At 46.6% G+C, this 25,897-nt stretch overlaps 1 protein-coding gene across 1 annotated transcript in view; it reads right to left on the minus strand.

Annotated features, from left to right (window-relative positions):
* Positions 1-2,589: 2,589 nt before the first annotated feature.
* FBXW8 (F-box and WD repeat domain containing 8) overlaps positions 2,590-25,897 on the minus strand; it is a 123,692-nt gene continuing 100,384 nt past the window's right edge. The window contains exons 8-11 of the mRNA XM_080822093.1: positions 20,541-20,668; positions 6,192-6,365; positions 4,379-4,489; positions 2,590-3,846 (exon numbers count right to left, since the gene is read on the minus strand). Of these exons, the coding sequence (XP_080678219.1) occupies positions 3,714-3,846; positions 4,379-4,489; positions 6,192-6,365; positions 20,541-20,668 (546 nt within the window). The 3' untranslated portion in view covers positions 2,590-3,713. The remainder of the gene's footprint in view (positions 3,847-4,378; positions 4,490-6,191; positions 6,366-20,540; positions 20,669-25,897) is intronic.

Consider the following 25,897-nt stretch of genomic DNA (forward strand, 5'->3'; position numbering starts at 1 on the left):
GGAGCAGGAGCATTCCCTGCCTCCCTAGGCGCCAAGCCGGGGTGGAAAGGCCACTGCCTGAAGCCCGCAGTGAGCATCGGAGGTTGAAAGCCTGCCCTGCCTGGTGCCTGCCGGAGCCCAGCAACAGGGAAGCCGCCACCACGCGGCAGAGGCAGCCCCGGCCAGACCAAGGCCAGATGCTCCTGGACACCGCAGCTGCTGCCTGAAGCAGAGGCCCTGAATGGGAAGGCAGGACGCCGCCTGTTGCAGCCCATGGACACGGACCTGCCCGAAGGCTGTGCCCACACGAGGGGAAGCCATTGCTCGTCCACGGCGGCCAGAGTCCGTCTGCAGTAAGTTGGTGTTTGTCACGTAAATGCAGAGGGGAAAGCGCCATCTGCCTGAACGTGGGGCCTCTAATCTGAAGTGGGGTGCTGGGGTGGAGGACCTCCTCTTGGGGTCATTGTGAGCCAGGGACCAGTTCTCTCCCAGGGAAGGTGATGCCATCCCCCAGAGTACCTTGTGAACCATTGCGAACACAAGGCAGCTCGTGGCTTGGCTTAAAAACCACAAGCGAGTGGCAGAGAGGAAATTCTCTGGGGTGGGGTGGGGGGTCCGCAGTCCCCTTGGAGAATCTAATGAAAGCCAACCTGACTTCCCAGAGAATGTTCTTGTGTCCAACTTCACATCTAATTTTGTGGGTTTCTTGGAATCCGGGCTGGGAACCCCTGGAAGCCGTGGTTCTGGGTGGTTCGACTCCACCGTGGCCTGTGAAACAAGGCGGCCCGGCCAGCTGGGCCCTCCAGGGGTGGGGCAGAGCAGGTACCGTGGTGGTGGGGGGTGTCGGTCACGGGGACACCTGGCCAGGGTGACCAGTAATTGAGCAAGAAACAGATTTTTAAAATTTATTAGAACCCACAGACATACATTTTATAAAGTACAAGCAGAAGGCAGATGACATTGTAAGACGCAAAAGCTCCGGTGTTGGGCCCTCTGGCTCCCCCAGTGACACGGGAGTTTCTTCTCTCTTTAGGGGAGACGGAGGGGGGTGAGTCGGAGCAGCAGCAGAGCTACGGAAGGAGAGGAAGTGATACGTCTGCTCACTCCGAACTTGTGAAGAAACCCTCAGACTAGCCAACGGGGATAAAGGTAAGGTGGGATGAGGGGAAGGAGTGGTCGGGGCCCAGAGGTTTTAAGTCACTGGGTAATGTTGATTTCTAGAGGAACTCTGGTCCTTTCCGCACCTTCCAGGGTGTAAAGTTTGCAGCAGAAAACACTGCCTGAGATTGAGTTTGGATCTGATAAGCCCTCCTTCACAAGACCGGGCAATGTTCCTTAAGGGAGGCTATTGGTTTTTTAAAAGTATTTAAGAGCAAGAGTGAGAGCACGGTGGGGTAAAGCACAGAGAGAGAAGCAGACTCCCCACTGAGCAGGGAGCCCCATGAGGGGCTCGACCCTAGGACCCTGGGATCATAACCTGACCTGAAGGCAGACGCTTCACTGAATGAGTCACTCAGGTGCCCTCTTAAGGGAGATGTTATAAACAGGTTGGGGAGGAAAGAAAACCCCCATAATTGTGACATTTTACATTGGACTAGCTGTTGGCTGTGAATGACAATAGTTTAAAACTAGTTTTGGTGAAATTTTCTGGGTTCCCAGTGACCTTTCATGGCTGCAAAGCTGGGGCAGGAGAACGCGTCTGTAGAATGAGGGGTGGAATCGAACTGGCAGGGCCTTTTGAAAGAAAAATGTGTCTTTCTTAGCAGTCCAGTCGCACGAAGGCTACGAGAGATGAAAACCTTACAGAGTGAGGTCATGAGGGGGTCAGAGCACCACATGACAACAGGAGTCAATAAAATGCTTGTCTGCTAAGTGCAGACCAGCTTTATTTAGGAAGTAATTTGGCTGAAAGGAAGCAGAAGGCTGTCTGAAAGCAAGCGTTGCTCTGGGGCCTCAGGGATGATTTCCAGGTGTGACTCTCTGGGCCCAATGTCCTGTCAAGTTGCACAGAGGTTTGTAATGATGGAATATCAATCTGAAAATACTTCCAAAACCTCACAGCATTTCCCAGTTTTATCCACGGGGGTCCAGTAGGAGAGCTTCGTTCTTCTCTCGGATTCGTGTGAGCAGATCGTCCCCACCCTGGAAATCTGTGTGCGTTAAGTACCTCCTTTTCGGTTTTTCACAGCCCCTTGTGGTTTTTTGTATCAAGAGTTGTCTAGTTTAGGGGTGCCTGCGTGGCTCAGTCGGTTGAGCGTCCTGCTCTTGGGGTTGTGGGACTGAGCCCTGTGCTGGGTTCTGTGCTCCGCAGGGAGTCTGCTTAGGATTTTCCCGCTTGCCCCTTTGCTCCCTAAAAAAAAAGGTTTATTTTGGCTTTCCAAAAAAGCTGGTCCAGCGTAAAATGGGCAGGCATAGGGTTTAACTTTGTGATTTGTTGGTAACCCTTCTTTCATTCCTTCCCTTGGGGTCACTATTTGAGGTGACAGCTAGCCATTTATCTACTTTCTATTCAAGCCCTGCTTCTCTTTGTCCATTCTGGCCTCACCCCTGGCGTTTTGACAGTCAGTGTTTCCATGGCCCAGAGGGTTCACATTTTCCATTTTTCTTTTTCACTTTGTTACCTCATTTTATTGCATTAGGGGGTCACTGACTTGGGCCTGGCTGGATCTTTGTGGAATCTGAGACTGCCTTTGTGATTTTTAGACAGCCGTTTTCTGTGCATGGTCTAGGGATATTTAAAAAAGCACAAAACTCTATTGGATCATACTTGGAAATTCTATTAAGTAAACCCTCTAAATCCTTCCATTTTTTTTTTTGTTGTTGTTGTTGTTTTGTTGATCTGTTGATCACGCACTAGAAGCATGGCCTTTCTCTTTGTAGTTCTGTCAGTTTTCGTTTTAGTGTTTTTAAGGGATATTAGTGGCCGCTGCTCAGAACAGTCTAAATCGAGAGTAATACGATGGTTTGCCCTCTTAGCCCTTTGGAAATGGAAGCGACGTGTCACCTGGAGGAGCTCCCCAGTGCCGCCCCGCTTTAGCCCAGTGGTTTAGGGGAAGAGCTTCTCCCCCAGCTCTCGCTCTTCCGTCCTAGGTGGAGGATGACTGTTTATGCAACAAATAGATAGAAAATAATCTACTTTGTACCACATGTTGTGGACACCCCAGTAAACAGTCCTTAATGCAGTAAGTGTATAAATATATAATTATAAATTGTGGTAAAAACTATAAAGACAGTACTGCTCGCCTAGGTTTACACGGGGTGGTGCTATGAAGGATCCCCCGGAATGAGTCCGTGATCTCCGAGCCCACACCCCAGGCCCCCCGAGAGGAAAGGGCTTGCACACTGGAGCAGGGCCCTGCACGGTAGTGCACAGACGACGGCGGGGGGGGGGGAACCCACATTGTAGCCAGGGGGGAGGGTCCCGGCTGGAAACAGGGTGACCAGAGTTGCGCGGCAAGCAGCAGATGGAGGAAGGGGGGTTGGTGGGTGGCACGCAGAGGCACAGTGTCCAGGGAGAGAAAACAGAGTCAATGCCACAGCCCCCGACCACCTCCAGCTTTCCATAGGCAGCTCGAGAAGCAAACTGGCCGTGGAGGAAAGCAGAGGCAGTGGAGGAACCTGTGGGTTAGACCAGTGCACCTGGTGCAAAGCTCCTCGGTAGTTTTTTAATTCATCTGCTTTGGTTCTTCCCATTTTCCCCTGCTCCCCGACGAGGTGCTCCCCTAACCATGGTCCTAGGGAAAGGCGAGCGCAAGGTCATAGTTGTAGCCCGGCATAGTGTCCGCGGACGCTCGGCAGATGGGCAGCGTGCTCTGGAAGGCCAGCCGGTCCACGGCAAACTCGTAGGCGTGGATCAGCCCACGGTGTCTAGAGGAAGCACACGGATTGCGAGTGCGTTAGCACACCCCCATCCCGGGCGTGCACCCCACCTGGGCCCGTGTTTCCGGTAACACCTGGGTCCCTCCAGCCCACGGGCCGTCAGACACTCAAGAATCCCCGGACTCGAGACAGGTCAGGAGGAGGGGACGGCGTGTGGGGAGGCCAGCGGTGGGGTGGCAGGTGGAAAGTGTCAGCATCAGGGAAGGCCAGGACACATCCCGAAAGACCCAGCTGGGTGGGGGGCTCCGGGGTCCAGACTGAGCACGAGGCCGGGGCTTGGCCACCTGCACTGGGAGTTCAGCCATAGCGGTGGTGGGTGCTCCCACCCCAGCCCCTGGGTGCCCCACACCATGTGCTATCCCGGGGGAGGCCCTCACAACACGAGCACTGCCGCATGGCCACGTGGGCTCACAGTTGCCGTGAGAACAGCCTGCCTGAGAGAAGACCCGGGCGGGATCCTCCTCCCAGAGTTGAACTACAGATGGTCTGCCCTGAACCCCTGCAGCCCCAGCCCGCTGACCTCCTGTGAGTGGTGAAGTTGTCCAGGTCTGTGTTGCGCACCACCCTCTCATAGGGCACGTTGGCCGTGATAAGGCTGTGGCTGTTGAAGGACAGGTGACGGACGGGGTGCCTGAAATATGATGGAGCGGGCCGTGAGAAAGGGAAATGCTCTGAAACTGGGCATCTCCCACGTTTAGAAGTTGTGCAGAAGAGATGCTAGAACTCTTTGCCAAGCTTCTGCCAGAGGACAAACCTGGGCCCCCAGAGGGGCAAAGTCTTGCCTTGCCTTACCCCTGCCCCCCATGCCCCCAGCTGACTACCCTGCAACATGGTGTTTCAGACGTCAAGGAGGTTAGCCACACATGGTAGAGAACAGCCCCATTTCTGGCTGGCCGGCCTTGGGTAAGTTCTCCAAGCCAGGCTCCCCAGCTGCAGGGTGTGGGGCTGAGTTCTAAAAGCCCCTCTCCTCCTAAGCTTGAGAGACCTACCACAGCTGCAGGTACTGTCAGGCTGCAGTGTTTTGCAACAATGGCTAGAAATTAATGTAGCAAAGGCTTTTGTTCATTCTAAAAGCTTTCATCCAGTGCCTCCTATGGTCACAGCACCAAGCCAGGAGACACAGGATATAAAAGATGTCTAATGCCTGCCAGTGAAGGATTCCTACCTAAGAATCGAACATTTGCATGAGAGACATTATAAGCCCCCAAGATGAGACACAGGATTTGGCACTGGGCTCTGGGCGGTAAAGGCCCATGAGCCAGGCCTTTCGGGAAGACAGAGCTGAGACAGAATCTGTGCAGGATCGGCAGGGGCTGCTCCTGGGATGGCTGAGGAGGTAGGGGGTGGGCGAGTAACAGGCTTCTCGGCTGGAACAGAACGTTCTCTTGAGAGTACTGAAGGTTCAGGGGGATCTGAGTCAGGCCCTGTCAGTCCAGGGCACCGGCTGGAAGACTTCACTAGGGGCCAGGGAGGTAGGTGGACAAGGGGAGCTGGCTGGAGATGGCAGGAGGAAATGGGGAGGGTGGCGGTGGAGGCTCCCACGCTCAACAGGACCAGAGGCTCAGCAGAACCAGACCAGCTGCGTGCCTGGGCAGGGGAGGACCTAATGTGCTCACAAGCTCTGGGCAGGAGACTGAAAGATGAGGCCCAGCAGTGTCCCGGGGGAACTGGGGACCTTGCCGGGACAAGCCACGAACTGGTTGTACATTTACCAATGAGTTAGGAAAATGAATGCTGGGACGGGGAAATTCTGAGGAAGGCCTGACCAACCCTAGCTTCACCCAAATGATGCCCTGGAGGAAACGTAGCTTTTCGGGGAGAGAAAAAGATCTGCTGGAGTGGCGGCCTAGTGCAGCAGCTGGACTTGCTGGAAAGTGGGAGAGGGGACGGTGGCAGTCCCCTGGGCCAGAGCTGCAAGGAGAGCTGCCTGACAAGGAGAGGGGGACAGGCTCCGTGAGGCAGCTATTTCTGGGAATGCCACCGCGGAGGAGTTTTAGTTGCCTTCTGGCACCACCTGGTGGCAAGTCCATGTGTCACCACAGAAAGCACAAAAAGGGATTACACGCCTGCTTGGCGAGTAAGGCAGGGCTGGACAAAGTCAAGCAGTGTGGACATCACCCGGGGCTCAAGTCTCATAAAAGCTGCTAAAAGCAGTGAGCACTAGCTCCCGAGGCTCTCCAAGAGGCAGCCAAGCCCTCTTTTAACCTTGCCTGCTTTTGCCCTGCCTTCTCTTATCCTGACTTGCGACGTGTATTTGCAGGTCTGGGCAACTGTAGATTTCTTCCTTTTATTCTCAGAGTCCACTTTCCAGGATACCGTGAGTGCCCCGTTACCTGGAGTGCACTTCCCACAGCTTCTGGCTCATCCGATAATCCCACACGGAGACCAGGCCTTCCTCGCCTCCGCTGACGATTTTCCAGTCATCCATCTGCACTGCGGAGACTCCCAGTTGGTGGGCAGAGAGCGACAGGGCGATTTTGTCAGTGCGGAGGTCGTGGATCCTCACCCTGGAAGGCCCAAGATGAGCACAGAGAAGGGAAAGGGGAGGTGAGTTAAAGCCCGAAAGAACACAGTCATCCTCAGGGGTTCTGGTCTGTGCACAACAATCTTGTGAAAACACAACATACAAAAACCCCTTTGTGGTCGCAAATATCTAAATATCAGCAGAGAAGTTTTATCCCTTTAGGCACACATCACAGGAGGCTCAGATGCACAAGGAATGAGCTCACTTACAGTGCCCGCAGCTCTACAGACAGAATGCCTTAAAAGCCCCTGGAACAAGATAGCTGCGAGAGAAATACCATGCTCTTTCTCTGCTCGACAGGAAGGACACCTGCCCTGAGCACGAGTCCACTCCGAGGGAAGGTGAGCGGGGCCTGGCATCTGACTGCGCAGCTGTCCCAGGTAAGTGTGGTGCCCAGCACACTGGTACTGCTGGCAGTCTAAGATTCTGTTAAGGGCAGGAGATAAACCAGCCACACTCATTTGCAACCCAGATCCTTACCCGGTTGGGAAATTAACACTTTTCTGGTATTTAACTCAACTCTGTAAGTTCATCACCCTCTTGTTGAAATTTGGAAAGGGGGGTGTCTATGGTTGACCATGGGGACACTGGTTGCCACTTATCTGAAGTCTCAAAACAATGACTTGCTTTGTCATAATCTGAATTCAAGAACCTCTTTAAAAACTACTCTTTACCTAAGTATATGCTGAATTTCCACATATGGACAAATCAGATAATGAGACAGAAATTTCTCATCCAGCAGAAATACCAACACAGTTCCGGAAATAAGACACACAGACAAAATTAAATGTGGCAAAATTTCAGTACAGGTGAATGTAACAGTCTCTGCGCTCTGAGTCAAAAATGAAAAGACCCTGCCAGCCGGGAGGGGAACTGGACAGACCTAATGCCAGCCTGTGAAATGTGGTCCCGACAGGCGGTGAGAAGAGATGATCCGAAACACATTCTGTGTCCTAAACTCAGTTTTGAGCATGCACACACAGACCTATTGTTTTTAGATTTCTAAGGAACATAAATTTGAACTGAAAATTCTATACCCAGTGTAGCTTCCAAGTTTAAATGCATAATTAAGATTTTTGTTTGTTTTCTTAACAGAAAAAGACCCCAAGTCAGCTACCTATGGATACTTTCTAGAAGAAAGGGATGTACCAAAATACTGGCAGAACACACAGGCCATGCGGAGACAAACGAAACAAGTGTGGCACCAGACCGCCGGCTTGAGACCGAACGCACTTGCTGAGTCTCGGGTACAGGCAGGATAAACCCACGTATTAACAGGAAGCACCCTGAATAGATCAGAAAGTAAAGCTGGACGCAGGCCAAAGAGGAAGGGTGTACTTCAGGACCAGAAGCTTTACAATGACAGAGGGCAGAGTTTAGCAAATATCTGGAAAAACTGCCTGGGAAAAACAAACAAAAAAATCCAACTTACATGGACCTGATTTTTGTAGATTTTAAGTAATTCTGTTTCTTGCATCATAATGCACTCAGGTTTAACCTGATTTTCTTAAGTCTCCAAATTTGAAGACCTAAGTGAAATAAGCCACTTTCTGGAGAAATAAGAATTACCCAAACTGACCCGCAAGGATCGCAAAGATAACAATGAGCAGACTGAGAAAGCTGTCAAGGGAGCAACAGTCCCGCAAACATGCTAAATGGGCCTGTCCTGGAGGGAGGAGCCCAGGGGCCAGGCACGCTGCTCCACGGCCAGCAAGGACGGAGGACAGATGTCCAGGTCCTTTGGTGAAGCCAACATTCTGTCCTCCCCAAAACTGATGATGAGAGCAGAGTATCAAAGACAATGCTAGATCGGTGTCAGTGCTCAGACTGGAACAAAATACAGAACTCCTCGAGGGTGTCCATTAATATACTTCAAGTTACTACAACAAACCATGGACTGCTGAAAAGAAATGTGATGAGATTTACCTTCTTTCTTTCTTTTTTTAAAGATTTTATTTATCTATTTGATAGATAGAGATCACAAATAGGCAGAGAGGCAGGGGCTGGGGGAAGCAGGTTCCTTGCTGAGCAGAGAGCCCAAGGTAGGACTCGATCCCAGGACCCTGAGATCATGACCTGAGCCAAAGGCAGAGGCTTAACTCACTGAGCCACCCAGATGCCCCTCTAAAGAAGGTTTTAAAAAACAATGGTCTGCTTTCACTAATACTTCACATTGTTTTTAAAATTAGGTACAATTTTTTAAAAATTAAAATTTTTTTTTAATTTTTTAAAAATTAGGCTTTTAAAATTAGGTATAGATACGAGAAAAAATGAGAAGTGGACAAGTTTATTAGAAATGACAGTTGAAGATAATTCAGTAATAACTTAGATCAAATGAAATTAATACGTCAAAATCAATAGCTATCTTAGGTACAAACAACCACTAGTTTTAAAAAATGTACCCAAAGAAAAGGTGCCACTTATAAAAGCAATTAGAGACAGTACCCTATAATAACTTTCTCAACTTTGAGCTCTTAAATTCTAGATGTCTCAAAGAGTTAAATATAATTAGCTACAAGAATATTCAGAATAGAGAAGACCCTTCAAAACAAAAAAACCTCAGAAGTCAAAAGGGAAAATACTGATAACTACAAAAGTGTTTAAAATTTTCCCACATGGGGAAAAAAATATCAAAATCAAGGCAAGCAATAAACTGGCGGAAATGTTTGCAACAGAGAACTGGCTAATTTTGTTTAAAAAAAGTCCTTCAAATTGAAAGTAAAGACTGGCAACCCAATATTACAGTAGAAAAGCTAAGAAAAAATAGTTCACGGGAAAATACTAATGGCTTTTAAACATGTGTGAGATGTTCATTTGGTAATGAGAGAAATTATGAACTAAAATTACAGTTGGATAGCACCTGTCACCTACCTACCTGACAAAGGTCAAGTTTGGTAGTAAACTCTGAGACCCTCCAGGCTGGGGAGCCTTGGGCAGTCAGGCACTTATGTATGCCTGATGTGAGCACACCCCTTTGGGGCATGATCTGGCAATAACCCAACAAACAATACACTTGATTTCTGACCTAGCAGCTTCAGTTCTAGGAATTTATCTAGGCTGTATCTAATATATGTCTACAAATATACACATGGGCATATAAGACCATTAGTTATAGCACTGTTAGTAGCAAAAGATAGGGTTTCTGTTTCAGACAACTTACTGACCCTCCCGCTGAAAATCGCTTAGTACTGCTGGATAAACAGCCTTTAAAACGCACTGCCGGGTTCCTAAAACAAGCGGCTGCCCCCCGGGGCCCAAGCTGGAAAGCAGCCTCGACAACCTGGGGTGGGGTGAGGCTGCTGGCAGGTGCCAACCTTAGGAACCGGTGGCAAGATGGTAAGACTTAGGCCTACCCAAAATAAATGGGGTGGGAAATGGGAGTCAAGACGTCTGCCTTTAAAAAAAAGAAGGGCGGCCTCATAAAACTTCTGGAAATGAAAACACCACTCCTGAAATTAAATTCAGAAGAATTTGTGGATTAGACAATAAATCTGAAAAATGACCTAAAACAGAGCACAGATAAAAAATGTGACTGAGGGGTTAAGAGACGCAAATGATAGAAGGGGACAGTTCACCCTATATCCAAAAGAAGTTCTAGAGGGAGAAACAGTATAGGGCAAGGAGGCAATATCCAAATAGTTAAGGGCTGGTATTTTTCTAGAATTCATGAAAGGCATGCATACTCCCACTCCAGAGCACTAATCAGAACGAGAATTTCGTATTTAAGTGTATCCTACTGAAGTGAGGAACACCAGAAACAATGTTCGCGGCACGGTTCAGGACCTCTGTCAGCTGCGAGCCAGTGATGGCAGCTCCGGGTGGCCGTCCAGCTGCCCCGGCGCCATCTTTGCAGGAGGCAGAGCGGGACAGGCCGACAGTCCCTAAGCCAACGCGCAACGTGAGGAGCGCTGGCCTGGTGGTGTGACAGGTGTGGGGGTGAAGAATCAATGTGTGTGTGCTGTGTGCGTACAGACACCCTCCAGAGAACGTGGACAGGCAGTCGTGGCTGAGAGGGACCAGGCTGCTCAGGAAGAGAAGTGCCCAGAAGCCTGGCTTCTCTGTGTACTTTTGAATTCAATTTTGAATGTGTGGGTTGCCTGTTCAAGTAAAGTTGAAAAATTTTAAGATTTTGGGGGTGCCTGGGTGGCTCAGTCAGTTAAGCATCCGACTTGGTTTCAGCTCAGGTGATGATCTCAGGGTCATGAGATCGAGCCCTGCTCCAAGCACTGGGTGTGGAGCCTGCTTAAGGTTCTCTCTCTCCCTCTCCTGCCCCTCGATGCCCCTCTCTCTTAAAAAAAAAAAAAAAAAAGGAAAAGAAAACTCTTAGTAAGATTCTGGAAGGACACACTTGAATTGGTAACAGCAGTTACCCTGGGGAGAGTGGCAATAGCAGAGTGAGGGGGATAAAGGCGCCCTTTCCTTCTAAGCGGAGACACGGCCATGTTGTTTCAGAAACAGGAACTCATTCATGATGGGGCACCCTGAGGTCTTCAGAGGTACCAGCCACGCTCTGTTTCTAAAGCTGGGGGGTAGATGCACAGGCCTTCTGTGACTAAACTGTACACACAGCTTACCTACACTCCTAGATGTATGCTTTGTTTCAAACAAAACTGGATTTGAGAAATATGTAGTCCTAGAACTCGGAGGAGAGATCCACTGGTTCTTCTGGGCCAGCACACAGAACCATCTAGGCCACGCTGTGCGCGGACGAGCTCTGACTCTGGCGGTGCAATCCTCCCTCCCCAGGGAGGGGTCGGGGGTTACAGACGCAGGGAGAGCAGGCAACAGGATTGGAAAAACAGGTCTCCCTCCCCACATTTAGAGCCACTGGAGGCACTGTACGAAGGGGAAGTGAGGAAAGGTATAAATGCTGGGAGAGGAGCGCCGCCCATAGGCTACAGATGCACTGCTCACTCAGGGCAACTTGGAAAGGGCGGGTGGGGAAGGAGGAAGATTCCGGCCCAAGTACTTTTCAGCACATATTTGGTTAATAAGGGCCTATTTTGCTGTGGTGATTTTCATAAAGAGCCCCTCTGTTGAATATTTATACTCCATAATTTACAGTTTGGCTGTTAGGGAGACAAAGGCAAACACAAATTTGGTCCAGAAGTTCAAAGTTTGCCATCTGTTTTCCTATTGTATTTAGATACCAGCATGGATGGCTCCAAACAAAATAAACAAATACACCAAAAGATACAGCGTTTGTGTATTTTACATCACTAAAGAAAACAAAACCGGGCCAAAAGAGACTTGAACTTCTACCCCAGGAAAAAAGGAAAAGCATTTATAGGACATCTCCTTAGAGAGGCATCACTCTGCTTTCTCGTCAACAGACAGAAATAGCACACCCCGCGGTGTGCGAAGTCCACACGAGCCATTCAAATCCACATTAAGAAACCGGTGTCTGCCTCGAGCATCTGACAGAGCGCCACCAACCTGAACCACATCCCTTGGCCAAGTGTGCAACCTCAGCACTCCAATCAGAGACTCAGTGCTGGGAAACAGGTAGCACGACAAATGGGCACAAAATCCTGCCAAGACAACGGACTCCAGGGCCAGAAAGAAGCCAATGGTAGATATTGTGAATTCCTATCTAGCAAGTATTTCATCAACTTTGCCCGTTGAAGAGAAAAATAATTGGTCCGAGAGCTGTAATTGTATTATGTTTAATATTCATGGTTGGGTTTGGAGGGCTGTTCCAACACTCCCTCTCTCCAGCCCCTCTCTAATGAAAATCACACCATAGGAGTCGGCGCTAGCCCGCCAATTAAAATAAAAGACACCAGAACCTTCCAAAGACTCCAGCAGAGGAGCATCCATCTGATGGGCAGGAAAACGTGCTGGAACTGAGAGGGAGGCACGCTCTGGTTGGTCCTGTGTTAAGAGCTTTGAATAACTTATTATAACACTTGCAGATGGAGCAAACACAACATTTCCGCCCCACTCACTCTCTCTCTGACAGCAGGCAGCAGCACACCCCAACTCCGTACTTGTCGGGGCCAGAAGGAAGCTCGGAGACTCTTTAACTGGGGGTCACCACTCAGGGCTCACCTCCCATTGGTTTGGATTAAATAGTCCCAAATGATAATAAGGCAAACTGTATTTGATGGCAAAGATAAAGCCTATTCAGGCTCTGGCTCGGCAGTTTCATTTAGAAGGACCTGACCTAAAGCTATATTTCTATCCAGAAAATAGAACAAATAAGAAAACATTAACATGGAGGCTTCTTTTTTAAAAGACCAAATTAATCAAGGTTTTGGGTTTGTTTTTTTTTTTTTTCCCAAGAAATCAATACACGATTCTGTTTTGTCCTGCTGAACCTGGGCTATTAGAGAATCTTAAATATAACCTTATATGCCAAAATCAATAAGCTTTATCTCTGTAGCACTTGACGGTGGCCTCTGGTAAGGATTCACTGTAAACAGCAACTAGAAGAACATAGTTATTTAAGTGGAATGACCCAGTTTAATTATCCAACTCCAGGCTCTGCTCCAAGCTCTGCATTTTAAAACTGTATCTCAGGTTTGGAGTTCTCTCTATATTGCCCATAAGAGTAGGAGGGCCCTTGGACTGATCATTCGACCTTTCTGGCTGTTTCCTCAGTGGGGCCAGCAATGGATGGCCTTGAAGAGCTCTGTGAACATCTTGTGATCCCCAGCAGGACAGCCCATGAAGCCATCTGTGGGCAATAATGGTGATGTATATCACCCACCCCCCCCCCACACACATAAGGCACAGGATCCCAAATTGGAAACATGGAAATACTTAGCTTACTTTAATATCCTTTTAGATTTTAAATTTTAATCAGATGACTATACCTCGATTAACAGCCCTATTTGACGGTTAATTGATTTTCAACAATGGTGCTGAACAGTTCAAAGGGCAAAGAATACTTTTCAACAGATAGTGCTGGACATCCACGCAAAAGAATGAGGTTGGGCTCCGCCTCACAACATACACAGAAACCAACTGTAACTGCACCGGGACCTCAGGGGAACAGTGAAAACTAGAAAAATTCTTTGAAGAAAACCTAAGAGTAAATCTTCGTGACCCTGGGCTAGGAATGGCCTCTTCAGTGTGATACCAGCAGCACTAGTGACAGAACAAAACAGATAAACTGAACTTCATCGAAATTTAAAACTTTTATGTGCTTCAAAAGACACCACCAAGACAATGAAGGGACAAACCACCAACTGGGGGAAAATGCTTACAAATCCCATCTGAGAAAGGATTGGTATCTGGAATCTATTAAAGACTCTGACAACTCAATAAATAAAAAAGACAAGTAGCCCAGCGAAAAAAACAGGCCAAGGATCTGAACAGACACTTATCCAACGAGGCCAAAAAGCACATGAAAGGAAGTTCACCATCACATTAGCCACCAGGAGCATGAAAATCAAACCCAGGATGAGCTGCCACTTCACACCCGTTATGCTATAATCAGAGACAAGAGCAAGGATGGGGGTGGGGGAAGGGGGAGGATGGACGAGGATGGGTGAGAACATGGAAAAATGAGAACCGTCACCCACTGCCAGTGGGAGAGGCACGTGGCGCAGCCACTTTTGGAAAGAGTCTAGAGTTCCTGAAAAGGTTCAACTTTGAGTTACCATGTAATAAGCTAACAATTCCACTCCTCGGTATATAGCCAAGAAAATGAAAAACCTATGTCTACACAGAAATTTGTACTTGAATGATACAGCAGTATTCACAATAGTCAGAAAGTGGAAACAACCCAAATGTTTATTAAGTGACGAGCGAATAGATGTGGTATATTCACATTTGGCCACAGAAGGAAAGAAGGAATGAAGAAGTGATTCAGGCTGCAACGCAAGTTCATCTTGGAAACATCGTGCAAGCGGAAGAAGCCAGTCACGAAGGGTCACATTTTATAGGATTCCATTTATATGAAACGTCCAAAACAGATTCATAGAGACAGAAAATAGAAGAGTGGTTGCCTAGAGCTAGAGGAGCTGGAGGGAACTGGGGAGTGGCTGCTAGTGGGTATAGGTTTCTTTTTGGGGTGATGGTGATGGCGGCATAACCTTGTGAACGTTATATAATTCAACCTTGTGAATTGTACAATTTTAAACCGGCAAACTGTAGGCATGTGAATTTATCTCAAAAAAAGCTGCTGAAAATTTAAAAACTAATCTTGAGATTCTAGGGCAAGAAAGGCAGTGAGCATTGTTGGTAGAGTGACTGTTGCCTTGGCAACCCACTCCCATCTTGACATAGGCCCTTACCACCAAGTCCTATTGAGATTCTCCCTGCAGAGCAGTGAGGAGCTGCTTTGTTCCAGGATGTTCCAGGATGAGATCCGTAGTCCCCTCCCGCCCCTTTCCCGTTTTCATGGTGGGGAATGAGCAGAGGTCACCGATGAGGAGACTGAGAACAGACAGGATGGAAAGGGGTCTCAGTTAACACAGCCCCCAACTGCCAACTATTCATTTATTTAAATCACTGAGGAGAAAGTGGGAGTTCTGCTTCTGGCCAAGAGGAATGAAGCCCGTTACTGCCTCTCTCCTGCTGACCACAACCAAATCCTCTGGACAAAACACAAAGCAAACACCTGAGGACACTGGAGAGTCAACTCCGGATGGTGGGCTGTGGAGGAAGGTGCCACATGGGGAAAGGTTTCCCATTTTCTCTCTCTTCTCTCTCAGCCACGCCCCAAGTATGAGCTCCAAGAGTTGTGTGGTAGTGCAGGAGCTCGAGCTCCAAAAGAAAGTCCACCTTTCTGAAGAACCGAGGTGAAGGGCCCTTGCAGTCCCAAGACTGTGTGTGTGTTGGGGAAGGGATGTCTTTGTGGGGATTTCCCCCCTCTTTGTTCTGTAGCCTTGTTACCACAGAGCTGCACAGTGGTAGTGAAACAGGCAGGAAGACCGAGAGAAACCCTTTCTTCTGGTCAGTTGCCCAAAGAGCCCCTGAACGCTGGAAAGTATAGGGATGAAGAGAGGAACACACTGACGGAGAGCCTGTTATTGTTTGTATAAGCCCCCACACAAATCTCTGGCTCCTCTCTGGGCTGTGCAGGACAGCTCCAATGCGGCATATAGCAATGGCTCTGAGATTTCATCTAAGATTTAAAACATTGCTGGGGTGCCTGGGTGGCTCAGTGAGTTAAAGACTCTGCCTTTGGCTCATGTCATGATCCCAGGGTCCTGGGATCGAGCCCCGCATCGGGCTCTCTGCTCAGCGGGGAGCCTGCTCCCCTCCTTCTCTCTGCCTGCCTCTCTGCCTACTTGTGATCTCTGTCTGTCAAATAAATAAATAAAATCTTAAAAAAAAAATAAAACATTGCCATCTCCAGAGGACCAGAATAGACAGTTTTTCTGAAGACACAGAGATGGCCAACAGACACCTGAAAAGATGCTCAACACCACTTATCAGGGAAATGTAAATCAAAATCACAATGGGTTATAACCTCATTCCAGTCAGAATGGCTAGTATCTAAAAGAAATAAGTGTTGTTGGTGAGAATGTGGAGAAAAGGGGACCCTGTACACTGTTGGTGGGGAAGGAAACTGGTGCAGCCACTGTGGAAACCAGTATGGGGGTTCCTCAAACAATTAAAAAATTCCACCTCTGGGCATTTACCCAAAGAAAACAAAAACACTAATTCGAAAAGATACATGCACTCCTGTGTTCACTGTGGCATTATTTATAAGAGTAAGATATGGAAGCAATTCAGGTGTCCATGGATGGATGGATGGATGAAGAAGATGCGGTATATATACACAACGGAATATACTCAGCCATAAAAAGTGAAATCTTTCCACTTACAACATGGATGGACCTAGAAGGTATTATACTGAGAGAAATAAGTCAAAGAGAAAAAGACAAATACCATATGATTTCACAGATGTGGAATCTAAAAAACAAAACAAGAGAAAAAACAAAAAAACAGAAACAGTAAATACGGAGAACCAACTGGTAGTTGCCAGAGGAAGTGGGTGGGATGGAAGGATGAGCAACATTGTGAAGGAGATTAAGAGAGTACAAAATTCCAGGTATAAAATAGTAAGTCGCAGAGATGAAAAGTACAGCCTAGAGAATACAGTCAAGACTGTACGGTAAGAGATGCTAACGACACTTGTCCTGGTGATAACACACAGACGGCTGAAATCACTGGACCACTATGTTGTGTACCTGGACTAACAGAACACTGCATGTCAGCTATACTTTAGTTAACAAACAAAAAACAAAAAACCGACAGCATCTCAGACTGACCCCTGGGTAACGTGTGTGGGACAGAGCCAGAGAAGCATTAACAAAACCTTTGAAAGTGGAGCTAACACTGGAGTTACCACCCACAGAAGACAGAACATGCAGTCTGAACCTAACCAGGGTCACTGCCTATTTACAACAATAAAAATCCTTTTTCTTTTCTTTTTTAGAGTAGGTTCCACACTGCATGGAGCCCAACATGAGGCTTGAACACACAACGCTGAGATCAAGAGTCAGACACTTAGCCAACTAAGCCAACCCCAAGTGCCCCCTAACACAAAAATCTTAACATTCTCCAGAGGATTATACAACACGATCCAAAGTGGACACAACATAACATTTCAAATGTCCAGGATACAATCCAAAAGTACTTGACATACATCCCCACCCCCGATACCACAGAAACAAACAAAAAAACACCAAAAAATCCCCAGGAAAATGCGACCCACTCTTAAGGGAAAAAACAAATAACCCAGATTTGGGGAACCACCAATGACTTTAAGAGCAGCTATTGTAACTATATTCCAGAAGGTAAAGGTAAAATGGTAAGAAACAATGACATTCTGAGCACAGAAACAGACCTACATGCAAATTTTGAACCCCAAAAACCGGAAATAAAAAATTAGCACTGGGTCAGCTCAGGAGGAGAATGGATATGACAGAGGAAAGAGTCAGTGGACCTGAAATTAAATTGAAGAGTTATTATACAATCTGAAGGATAGGAAGTTTAGGGAAGAAAATGAACAGAGAGCATCAGTGGCCTGTGGGATAACATCAGAAGTCTGATATCACTGAGTCCCAAAAGGAGAGGAGAAAGGGATTAGTGCAGAAAAAAACATCTGAAGAAATAATGGCCACAAACTTCTCAAATTTGGTAGAAGACATAAATGTAGAGATTTCAATGCTCAGTGAACCCCAAACACAGGTTAAACTGAAACAACAACAAAGTGGCCTATTTCCTTCAGTCTCTCTCGGTGACCTACTGAGGCTTCTTGTAAATGTTTCATTCCTAAGCCATTAATTCATGTTGCCTTCATTGAGTAAATGCATCCTTTCATTTCACTGAAAACACCATTGATTATAAGAAGCACCGTTATTTCGTGTAGCATCTAAAAATACTGCCAATTAATTTTAAGATTTCCTTATAAAGGACACATCCTGATTGCACAGCTGTGAAAATATAAAAAGGGCATCTTAGAATAAATACAAAACTTCGTGTTGAGCCCTGACTGAGCGCTGGACACTGTGGTGAGGAGAACAGACACGAGCCCACTCCTGACATTACTCCTCACTCTTCTTGGTTTAGCAGGAAAGGACAAAATGTGTGTTCAGACAAAGTCAATAATCTATGATGTTAAAACTCTTGTGCAAAGCCACACTCCTCCCTCTCCCTGCTTTACAGCCCTTTTCTCCCAGTAAGGGAGAAGCACAATCCAACAATAACCATTTCCACTCTAATCATTCTCTTCATCTTTATCAGACTTTTTTTTTCTGGAAAGGGTGAGATGCTAGGTGAGCTGTTCTTTCCCTTTAAATTTTAGCCACTCTGCCCCACCCCCCACAAAAATGCCTTAAAAAATTCTACCCATTGTTTGTTAATTTCCTTACATTCATGAAGATTACTTTTGTCTTAACCTGGGACAGTTTTATGTATCTTTAGAGTCCACTTCATTTTCAAGTTATTGATAGAGTACTAAGAGAGCGCAGTAGAAATTAAGTTTAAATAAAAATTTAAAAAGGAAGTTCCAGGTTTTTAAGATTACAGCAGCCATTAACTGACAACCAAGTACATTGTTCTCTTCATAGTACTGGACCCCTTGCTCCCACTTTTGAGATGAAACATAAGCTGTAAGAGCCTCTGTGTGAGTCTCTAACGAGATCCGACTCCTAGCCAGTAAGCCTTTGCTGAAAACACACGCACACCCCGTTCCTGCTACTAGATTTGAAACTCTAGATTCCTTACTCTTTCCTTTTTCCAGATGTATAATTTTTTAACCCCTGTGTTTCAAATTCATTTAGCTTCTGCTACTATTCTGATTCATAAGGAATGACCTCTGTGACGGCGGGCCCCTGACATCCCAGCAGCGGCCCATCAGCTGGCACATCTAGGACAGCCCTGATGAAACGCCTCTTTGAACAACCCCTTCTCAACTCCAAGCCACTAGTCTGCTCTTTACATCCACAGAGACAGAGGATGAAAAAACCAAACCAAACCAAAAATCCACACCATAACACTGGTTTCCTAATGAAACAGACTTCACATGGTCAAATCTGCACTTGAACATGACCAGAGAGCCGTTCTCCATAGGGCCTTTAGCTCCTCTTCTGGCAGCCCTGCTCCAGAGGACAAGGTCAGCTTTACGGAGTTTGCAGGTCTGCTAATGGACAGGATGCCGTTCGGCTGACAAGGGTTGGGACAGTCTGGCTTTAACTGTTCCTGTCCAGCCGACTGGGCTAAGTAACGCAGGCAGCAGAGGCCTCTTCTCTGGAACACCACGGCGGCTTCCTGGGAGCCTAGCTATAGTTGAACACCTAAACGCTCATGCCGTAAGCAAACTCTGAAGGATGACCTACAATCCTAAACCATTCCATTTGGATGCCCCCAGAGCCCTCTGCATTCACTGTCCTGGAAAGAGAGTAGTAGCAGCTCGATCCCTGGGGGAGATCCTATCAGATAAGCATGGAGCCTTTGTGTGGCTCAGTCTGCAAACCACAACATAGGAGTAAACTCCAAACTGATTTCATTTGCTGTGCCACATGTGGGGCCACTTACCAAGCCTGGTTTGTTTTTTGCTTTTTAAGAGAAAAACTGGACATACAATGAGGAGGAGTTCCATTCTTGAGCTCAGAAATTATCAGCCATTTTAGGAAGCCTTGAGAACCAATTTTCTTTCAATAGAGCACACTCACATTATCTTTCTGCTCTAAGGGAAGGGGATAGCAGAGGGGTGAAGGTCAGGAGTTGAAAATATTATTTGACACAATAATTATTTTTGCAAGCTGCTGCACTGGTGCGGCAGAGGTCTGAGACTTGGCACACGGGAGTGCCCGCCTCACGATCTGATCCCCCCACCGAGCAGCCCACCACCTGCAGCCCGGGGCCGGGCCCGGGGGAGGGGGCGCCGGCAGACCCTGGCCTCCAGCCATGCTACCTCTCTTCAGGGCACTGGATCAGACATGGCAGATAACCAGCCCCAAAAAAAAAAAAAAAAAAGACAAGGAAAAGAAAAGACAAGGGAGAGAAGGGATGGGGAGGGAAAAAGACCTAAAATTTGGACTCAGAGGGTCTTTTCAGACACTTTAATCCTTTCGTGCTGGTGGTTCCTGGAGCGTCCGTTACTGGCACTGGACCTTGTAGCAGGAAAATCCGAATCCCCAAGCCAAAGCGTTAAAGAGAAGACTGCTAATCAGCTAAATAGAAACTGGAATCTGTTCCCATCAAGTCCCTTTTTTCCCCCATCACCAGAGGGACACCATAGTGTTCTGAAATACACTCTTGACATCATTTGGCAGGCAACGCTATCCTGCTGAACATGATTCAGCCCTTAGGTTATTGTTTTTAATATTAGAAAGTGAGCTTTTAAATGCCAGACAAATTTTGCAGCAGGGGGACAAAAGATATTCCAAGTGGTCTCACTGGACCTTCTACCAACTGTGTCCACCAAATGGCTTAAAAGACCACCTTCCCATGGCGTTTCAGAAACGAGGCAGAGAGCTAGCTCTGTCCAACTATTACCTAATGCAAGACTTTGTTCTCCAAGTTCACAGAGACAGTATTTAAGGATCAGGCTGAACTGAGGCGGCAAGGCTGTGGAGTGAGAATGCAGCCGCGCAAGCAGCAGAGGAAATGAGCGAGCACAGCGGAGGTGAGGGGCAAAGACCCGGCAGAAAGCCGCCGTGGCTGCAAAATGTGGCTCTTCACTCACACCTACCTCCTGTCCATGTTGCCGCTGACCATGAGGTTGGGAGGGCTGTCTCTGAGGTTGACGCAAGTGAAATCACCAAGCGCGTTGCCCAGCTTTGAGAGGCACCGTTCTGCTTCCAGGCTGTACACCAGGATCTGGGAAGGAAGGAAGATATGTGGGTGTGCGGCTGCTTACAGCAGGCCCCCATCCAACACTTCTTATCCCAGACCATCACCCAGCTCCCCTTAACAGAGATGTTCTGCTGCATCATTTCCTGACCTTTTCCAGCACAGGGATATGGCTCTTAGAATGACAAAAGTAAATGCAAAAGAAAATAAAAGAACAGCAAAAGAATTCCTCAGGCCAAGGTACAAAAATCACAGGACATAAAGGAAAACGCCAAATGGGGATGTTAGGTATCCCAATTTCCTAACCCAGAAAGAGCAGCATGGAAACTAAGGGTCAGTGACAGTGTCAGATTGGGAAGCTGCCTTCTGATTTTCTGATGTCCACAGATGAGCCAGCCTGTGTTCTCTCATTTTTCCATCTCTGTATTGCTATCCCAGAAGGTGAAAGAAAGAATGGTACTATTTCCAGGAGGATGGATAGTTAATCACTACATGACAGATGATTTCTTTAGACTAAACTACAAACCAAAACACAAAGTCTTATTCCCAAACGTTAAAACAAGTTTCTTTCTTTTTTAAAAATATTTTATTTATTTATCAGACAGAGACCACAAGTAGGCAGAGAGAGAGGGGGAAGCAGGCTCCCTGCTGAGCAGAGAGTCTGATGCGGGGCTCGATCCCAGGACCCTGGGACCATGACCTGAGCTGAAGGCAGAGGCTTTAACCCACTGAGCCACCCCGGTGCCCCAAAACAAGTTTCTTAAGTGAGGTATAACTGACATTCCCAAACATCTCTCTCTTCAGCCACTCTCCCCTTGCTAATTTTAGGAGGTTCTGTTCTATAAGGTGTGGAAGCAAATAAAGTATCCTTTATCTCTAGACTATGTATTCATTATGATGGAACAGTTCTGTGCTTTCTCTCCAGCAAAAAGAAAAAAAAGGGTGGTTCATGAGGAATCTTTCTAAAGATTATTTAAGTCTTTTACTAAAAAAAAAAATAATAATTCAACTAATTAACGTTAAATGCTTGCTATGGGGGTGCACAGGTGGATCAGTTAGTTGAGTGTCTGCCTTCAGCTCAGGTCATGATCTCAGGGTCCAGTGAGCAAGCCCGGTTTCAGGCCCTGTGCTCAGCAGGTAGTCTGCTTCTCCCTCTCCCTCTGTGATCACTCTCACTTCTCTCAAATAAATGAATAAAATCTTTAAAAAAAAATAACTAGATGCTTGCTATGGATTAGTCACTGTTATATATACTTAAGATACTGCCCATGTGTGCCCCCAAATTCACAGTTCAAAAGCCTCCTCATTCTCATTCTCTCTCTCTGACACACACACACATACACTTCTGGGCACGTATTCTATTCTGTTGATCATGCAGTTAAAATGACTGAACTCAAAACTATTAATGTTAATATTTTGTAGAGATTCTCCTTCTTTTGCACACACATGGAAATGACGTGCTCTCTTTTTCTTCTCAACCTTACATTTATCAATTTATCAGGATATTCTTCTTTCAGTATTGAGAGGCTGATGGTCTCCACCTTGAAAACCATGATCTCCTTATCAACACACATTTCTAACAAGTGAATCTTTGGAAATGCTTCACAGTTAAAACAAGATTATCACTTTAATTAATATTGCCAGCAGCTCCTGAAAAGAAAAGAGACTATTTCAAATTTTAAAATGCCTTCCTAATCTATTAAGACTATAGAAAACAAGCTAAATTTTATTTGTTTTCATGCAGTGGAAAATAACTTTGAAAAAACTCCAAGAATTCTATACAGTTCTAGTAGTTCTGAAAATAATTAAACAATTCTAAAATATCCAAAAAAAAGTTATTCTTCCAAGTAAGAACATAGAAATAATCAAATCTCCTATCTATAGTGAATAACCTAAAAGCTGCATAAAATCAGTTCTAGGAGGGAGAAAAAAATTAACAGCAACCTCATGGTCTCTCACATAAGTTAATTTTCCTTGTAAATAGAGCTTTTGGTAGAGTTCTTAGACTCAATTTCTTTTTGTTTTCAACTTCCATAGTAGGAAGGTAGGCCTCTAATGTGCAAATGTCCAGGGTAATTGTAAGAATTAAAATCTGGTATTGAGGGCGCCTGGGTGGCTCAGTGGGTTAAAGCCTCCGCCTTCGGCTCGGGTCATGTTCCCAGGGTCCTGGGATCGAGCCCCACATAGGCCTCTCTGCTCAGCAGGGAGCCTGCTTCCTCCTCTCTCTCTCTGCTTGCCTCTCCATCTACTTGTGATCTCTATCTGTCAAATAAATAAATAAAATCTTTAAAAAAAAATCTGGTATTGAGTCCATCTTTACTTTTTCTCATTCCTTTTTGACAAGTGGAGGGGTCTTCTCTAAGTGACACAGGGAAATCTGATCCCTCTCCAGAAAGACTGCAAATTCATCATAAAGGCATCAAAGTTCGTAGTCAAGAGTCAAGTATTTTCTGAAATGTTTAATAATTCAATGAATCAGAATATCCGAAGAGTACCTTTACCATTAGGGTTAGTTAAAGACCACAGAGATTAGAAAACACATTACCCATCTCCGAGGCGGTTCTTTCCATGTTAAAAGTCCCTTAACGACCTTTACCATTTCTCCCTCCCTCCCTCCCGCACTCTCTCTCTTTTAATAAGGTTGAGCAAATGGGACTTCATTTTATCTGATTGCCACAGACGAGTGAGATTAATTATTCATGCTCCCACTCCCCCTCTTGTTAAGACCATGCATTAGACTAATTTTTCTCTTTATTGCCCTAGTTGGGTGAGTCTCAACCCAGGGCCACTTGACTCCCTCTCGGAGGTGTATGGATATGCTGGAAAGAAGGAAAATACTACCCAGAGCTAAAATCTCAGACAAAATGCTCTGCACTAATGTGACCGCCAAATCAATAGATATTACTGGGATTTTTCCCTTTAAGTACCAAATGTATGTTACAAAAGAGCCTACATAAGTGATTACAGAGCAAAGTTTTATTTTAAGAATGATCTCAAGTGACAATATTAAGGCTGGTGCCTCTTCTGCAGAGAGAACTACAGGAGATGCCTGTGCAGAGGACACAGAACTACAGGAGATGCCTGTGCAGAGGACACAGAGGACACACACACCTCCCTGTGTCCTGCAGGGAGCAGGGAGGTGTGTCCTGCTCTCAGGCTTCCAGGTAGCTAGCTACTGAAAGGGCACCTGGTGGAAACAAGCATTGTTTAAAAAGAACTTCAGGGGGCACCTGGGTGGCTCAGTGGGTTAAAGCCTCTGCCTTTGGCTCAGGTCATGGTCTTGGGGTCCTGGGATTGAGCCCCGAATCGGGCTCTCTGCTCAGCAGGGAGCCTGCTTCCTCCTCTATCTCTCTGCCTGCATCTCTGCCTACTTGTGATCTCTGTCAAGTAAATAATTAAAATCTTTAAAAAATAATAAATAAAAAATAAATAAAAAGAACTTCAGCAGAAAGTTCCTCCCCTTCTCGCCCCCAGAAACCTTAACGTGTTTTCATAAATCCTAGTTTGAGAATCCAAACTTTCCATTTTGGCAGCTGTTCAGATTTCTTTGAAATCTTTTTCTTTTCTTTTTTTTTTTTTAAAAGATTTTATTTACTTATTGGACAGAGAGAGAGAGAGATCACAAGTAGACAGAGGCAGGCAGAGAGAGGGGGGCAAGCAGGCTCCCCGCTGAGCAGAGAGGCCGATGCGGGGCTTGATCCCAGGACCCTGAGATCATGACCTGAGCCGAAGGCAGAGGCTTAACTAACCGAGCCACCCAGACGCCCCTTGAAATCTTTTTCTTAAACAATCTATTTTTTTTCAGATTTCAAGTATAATATATATTGTAACACATTCTAGCAGAACTACAAGAAGTTGAAAACCTTCGATAGCTCCGTCTCAGAAATAACCACTTCAGCAGTTCGGTGTACACAGTGTGAGACTTTCTTCTGACACAGGTCTGCCTTGTCTGTTTCTGTGTGTATAAAAAACTGTTTTCCTTTGAATGGAATTATGTTGTTTTACAACTAGTTTTTCCTAAACAACGTGAGAGTCCTTTCCTCATGAGTCTCTATAGATAGACCTTGTTCTTTTTAATGGCTGCACAGAATTTCTCTACGGATATGTAATTTCATACTGATGGCTACTTGTGTTGTTTCTCTTTTTTAGACTGATAATGTACTTCATTCAACAGTTAAGTCAACATATATTTATTAATCATCTTTACAGTAGGTACTGGGATGACCCAGGATGGCGGAGGACCTGCAGAGGCCTTAGCCTGCTGCCAGCTGTAAAGGTCGATCCTTTCACCAGCTGCGGCGTGGCCCCCAGCCATCCCGCTCCCCCGTACCTGGGACTTGCCTCTCTGAGGAAACCCACCTTACAGCCAGGTCCTACATCTGGTGTTGTGACTTGTGACGTCAGTGGGAGGGGGCAGGGTACAATCAGGAAGGAAGTGGCAGCCCCAGGGCCAATATCGGGGTGCCTGGTGCAGGTGGGCCCTGTATTTTCCAGGAGTAACCCGGAATATTTGGTGTGCCCAGGACTAGCTATCCAACCAAAGCTTGAAGGCAAGAGCTGAGAAACGGCTACTGTCCCTGCAGTGGGATAAGGTCCTTCACCCACCCAGTGAGAACTGAGTGTCACTGCAAATGTTTCCTAAATCTGGGACTCCTGTTACCTTCATAATGAAACAGGAGCCAGCTGCACACAGAAATCACTACAAAGAGATTATAGAGCCTCGCAGTCCCAGACTTTTGGTCATGCACTGCTGGAAGAAGAAAGGAACTCCATTTCCATTTTGATTTTAAACTTACCCAAACAGTAAGTCCTCCTCCTAGTCCTCGATCTGCCAAAGGCATGACACCAACCACCTGATCAACTGGCTTCCTCCTCAGGGCCCCAGCACTGCCTTTCCAAAGGAGTGAGGAGAGGTCAGAAGGCTTCTTTACAAGATGGTGCCATTTAAAAAAGCACAGTGGGGGACACCTGGGTGGTTAAGCTGGTTGAGTATCTGCCTTTGGCTCAGGTCATGATCCTGGGGTCCTGGGATTGAGTCCTGCATCGGGCTCCTTACTCAACGGGGAGCATGCTTCTCCCTCTGCCAGCCACTCCCTCTGCTTGTGCTCTGACAAATAAATAAAATCTTAAAAATACGGGGCGCCTGGGTGGCTCAGTGGATTAAGCCTCTACCTTTGGCTCAGGTCATGATCTCAGGGTCCTGGGATTGAGCCCTGCATTGGGCTTTCTGCTCAGCAGCAAGCCTGCTCCCCCCAC

Source organism: Martes martes, assembly GCF_963455335.1.
Source record: "Martes martes genome assembly, chromosome: 13".
Taxonomy (NCBI): domain Eukaryota; kingdom Metazoa; phylum Chordata; class Mammalia; order Carnivora; family Mustelidae; genus Martes; species Martes martes.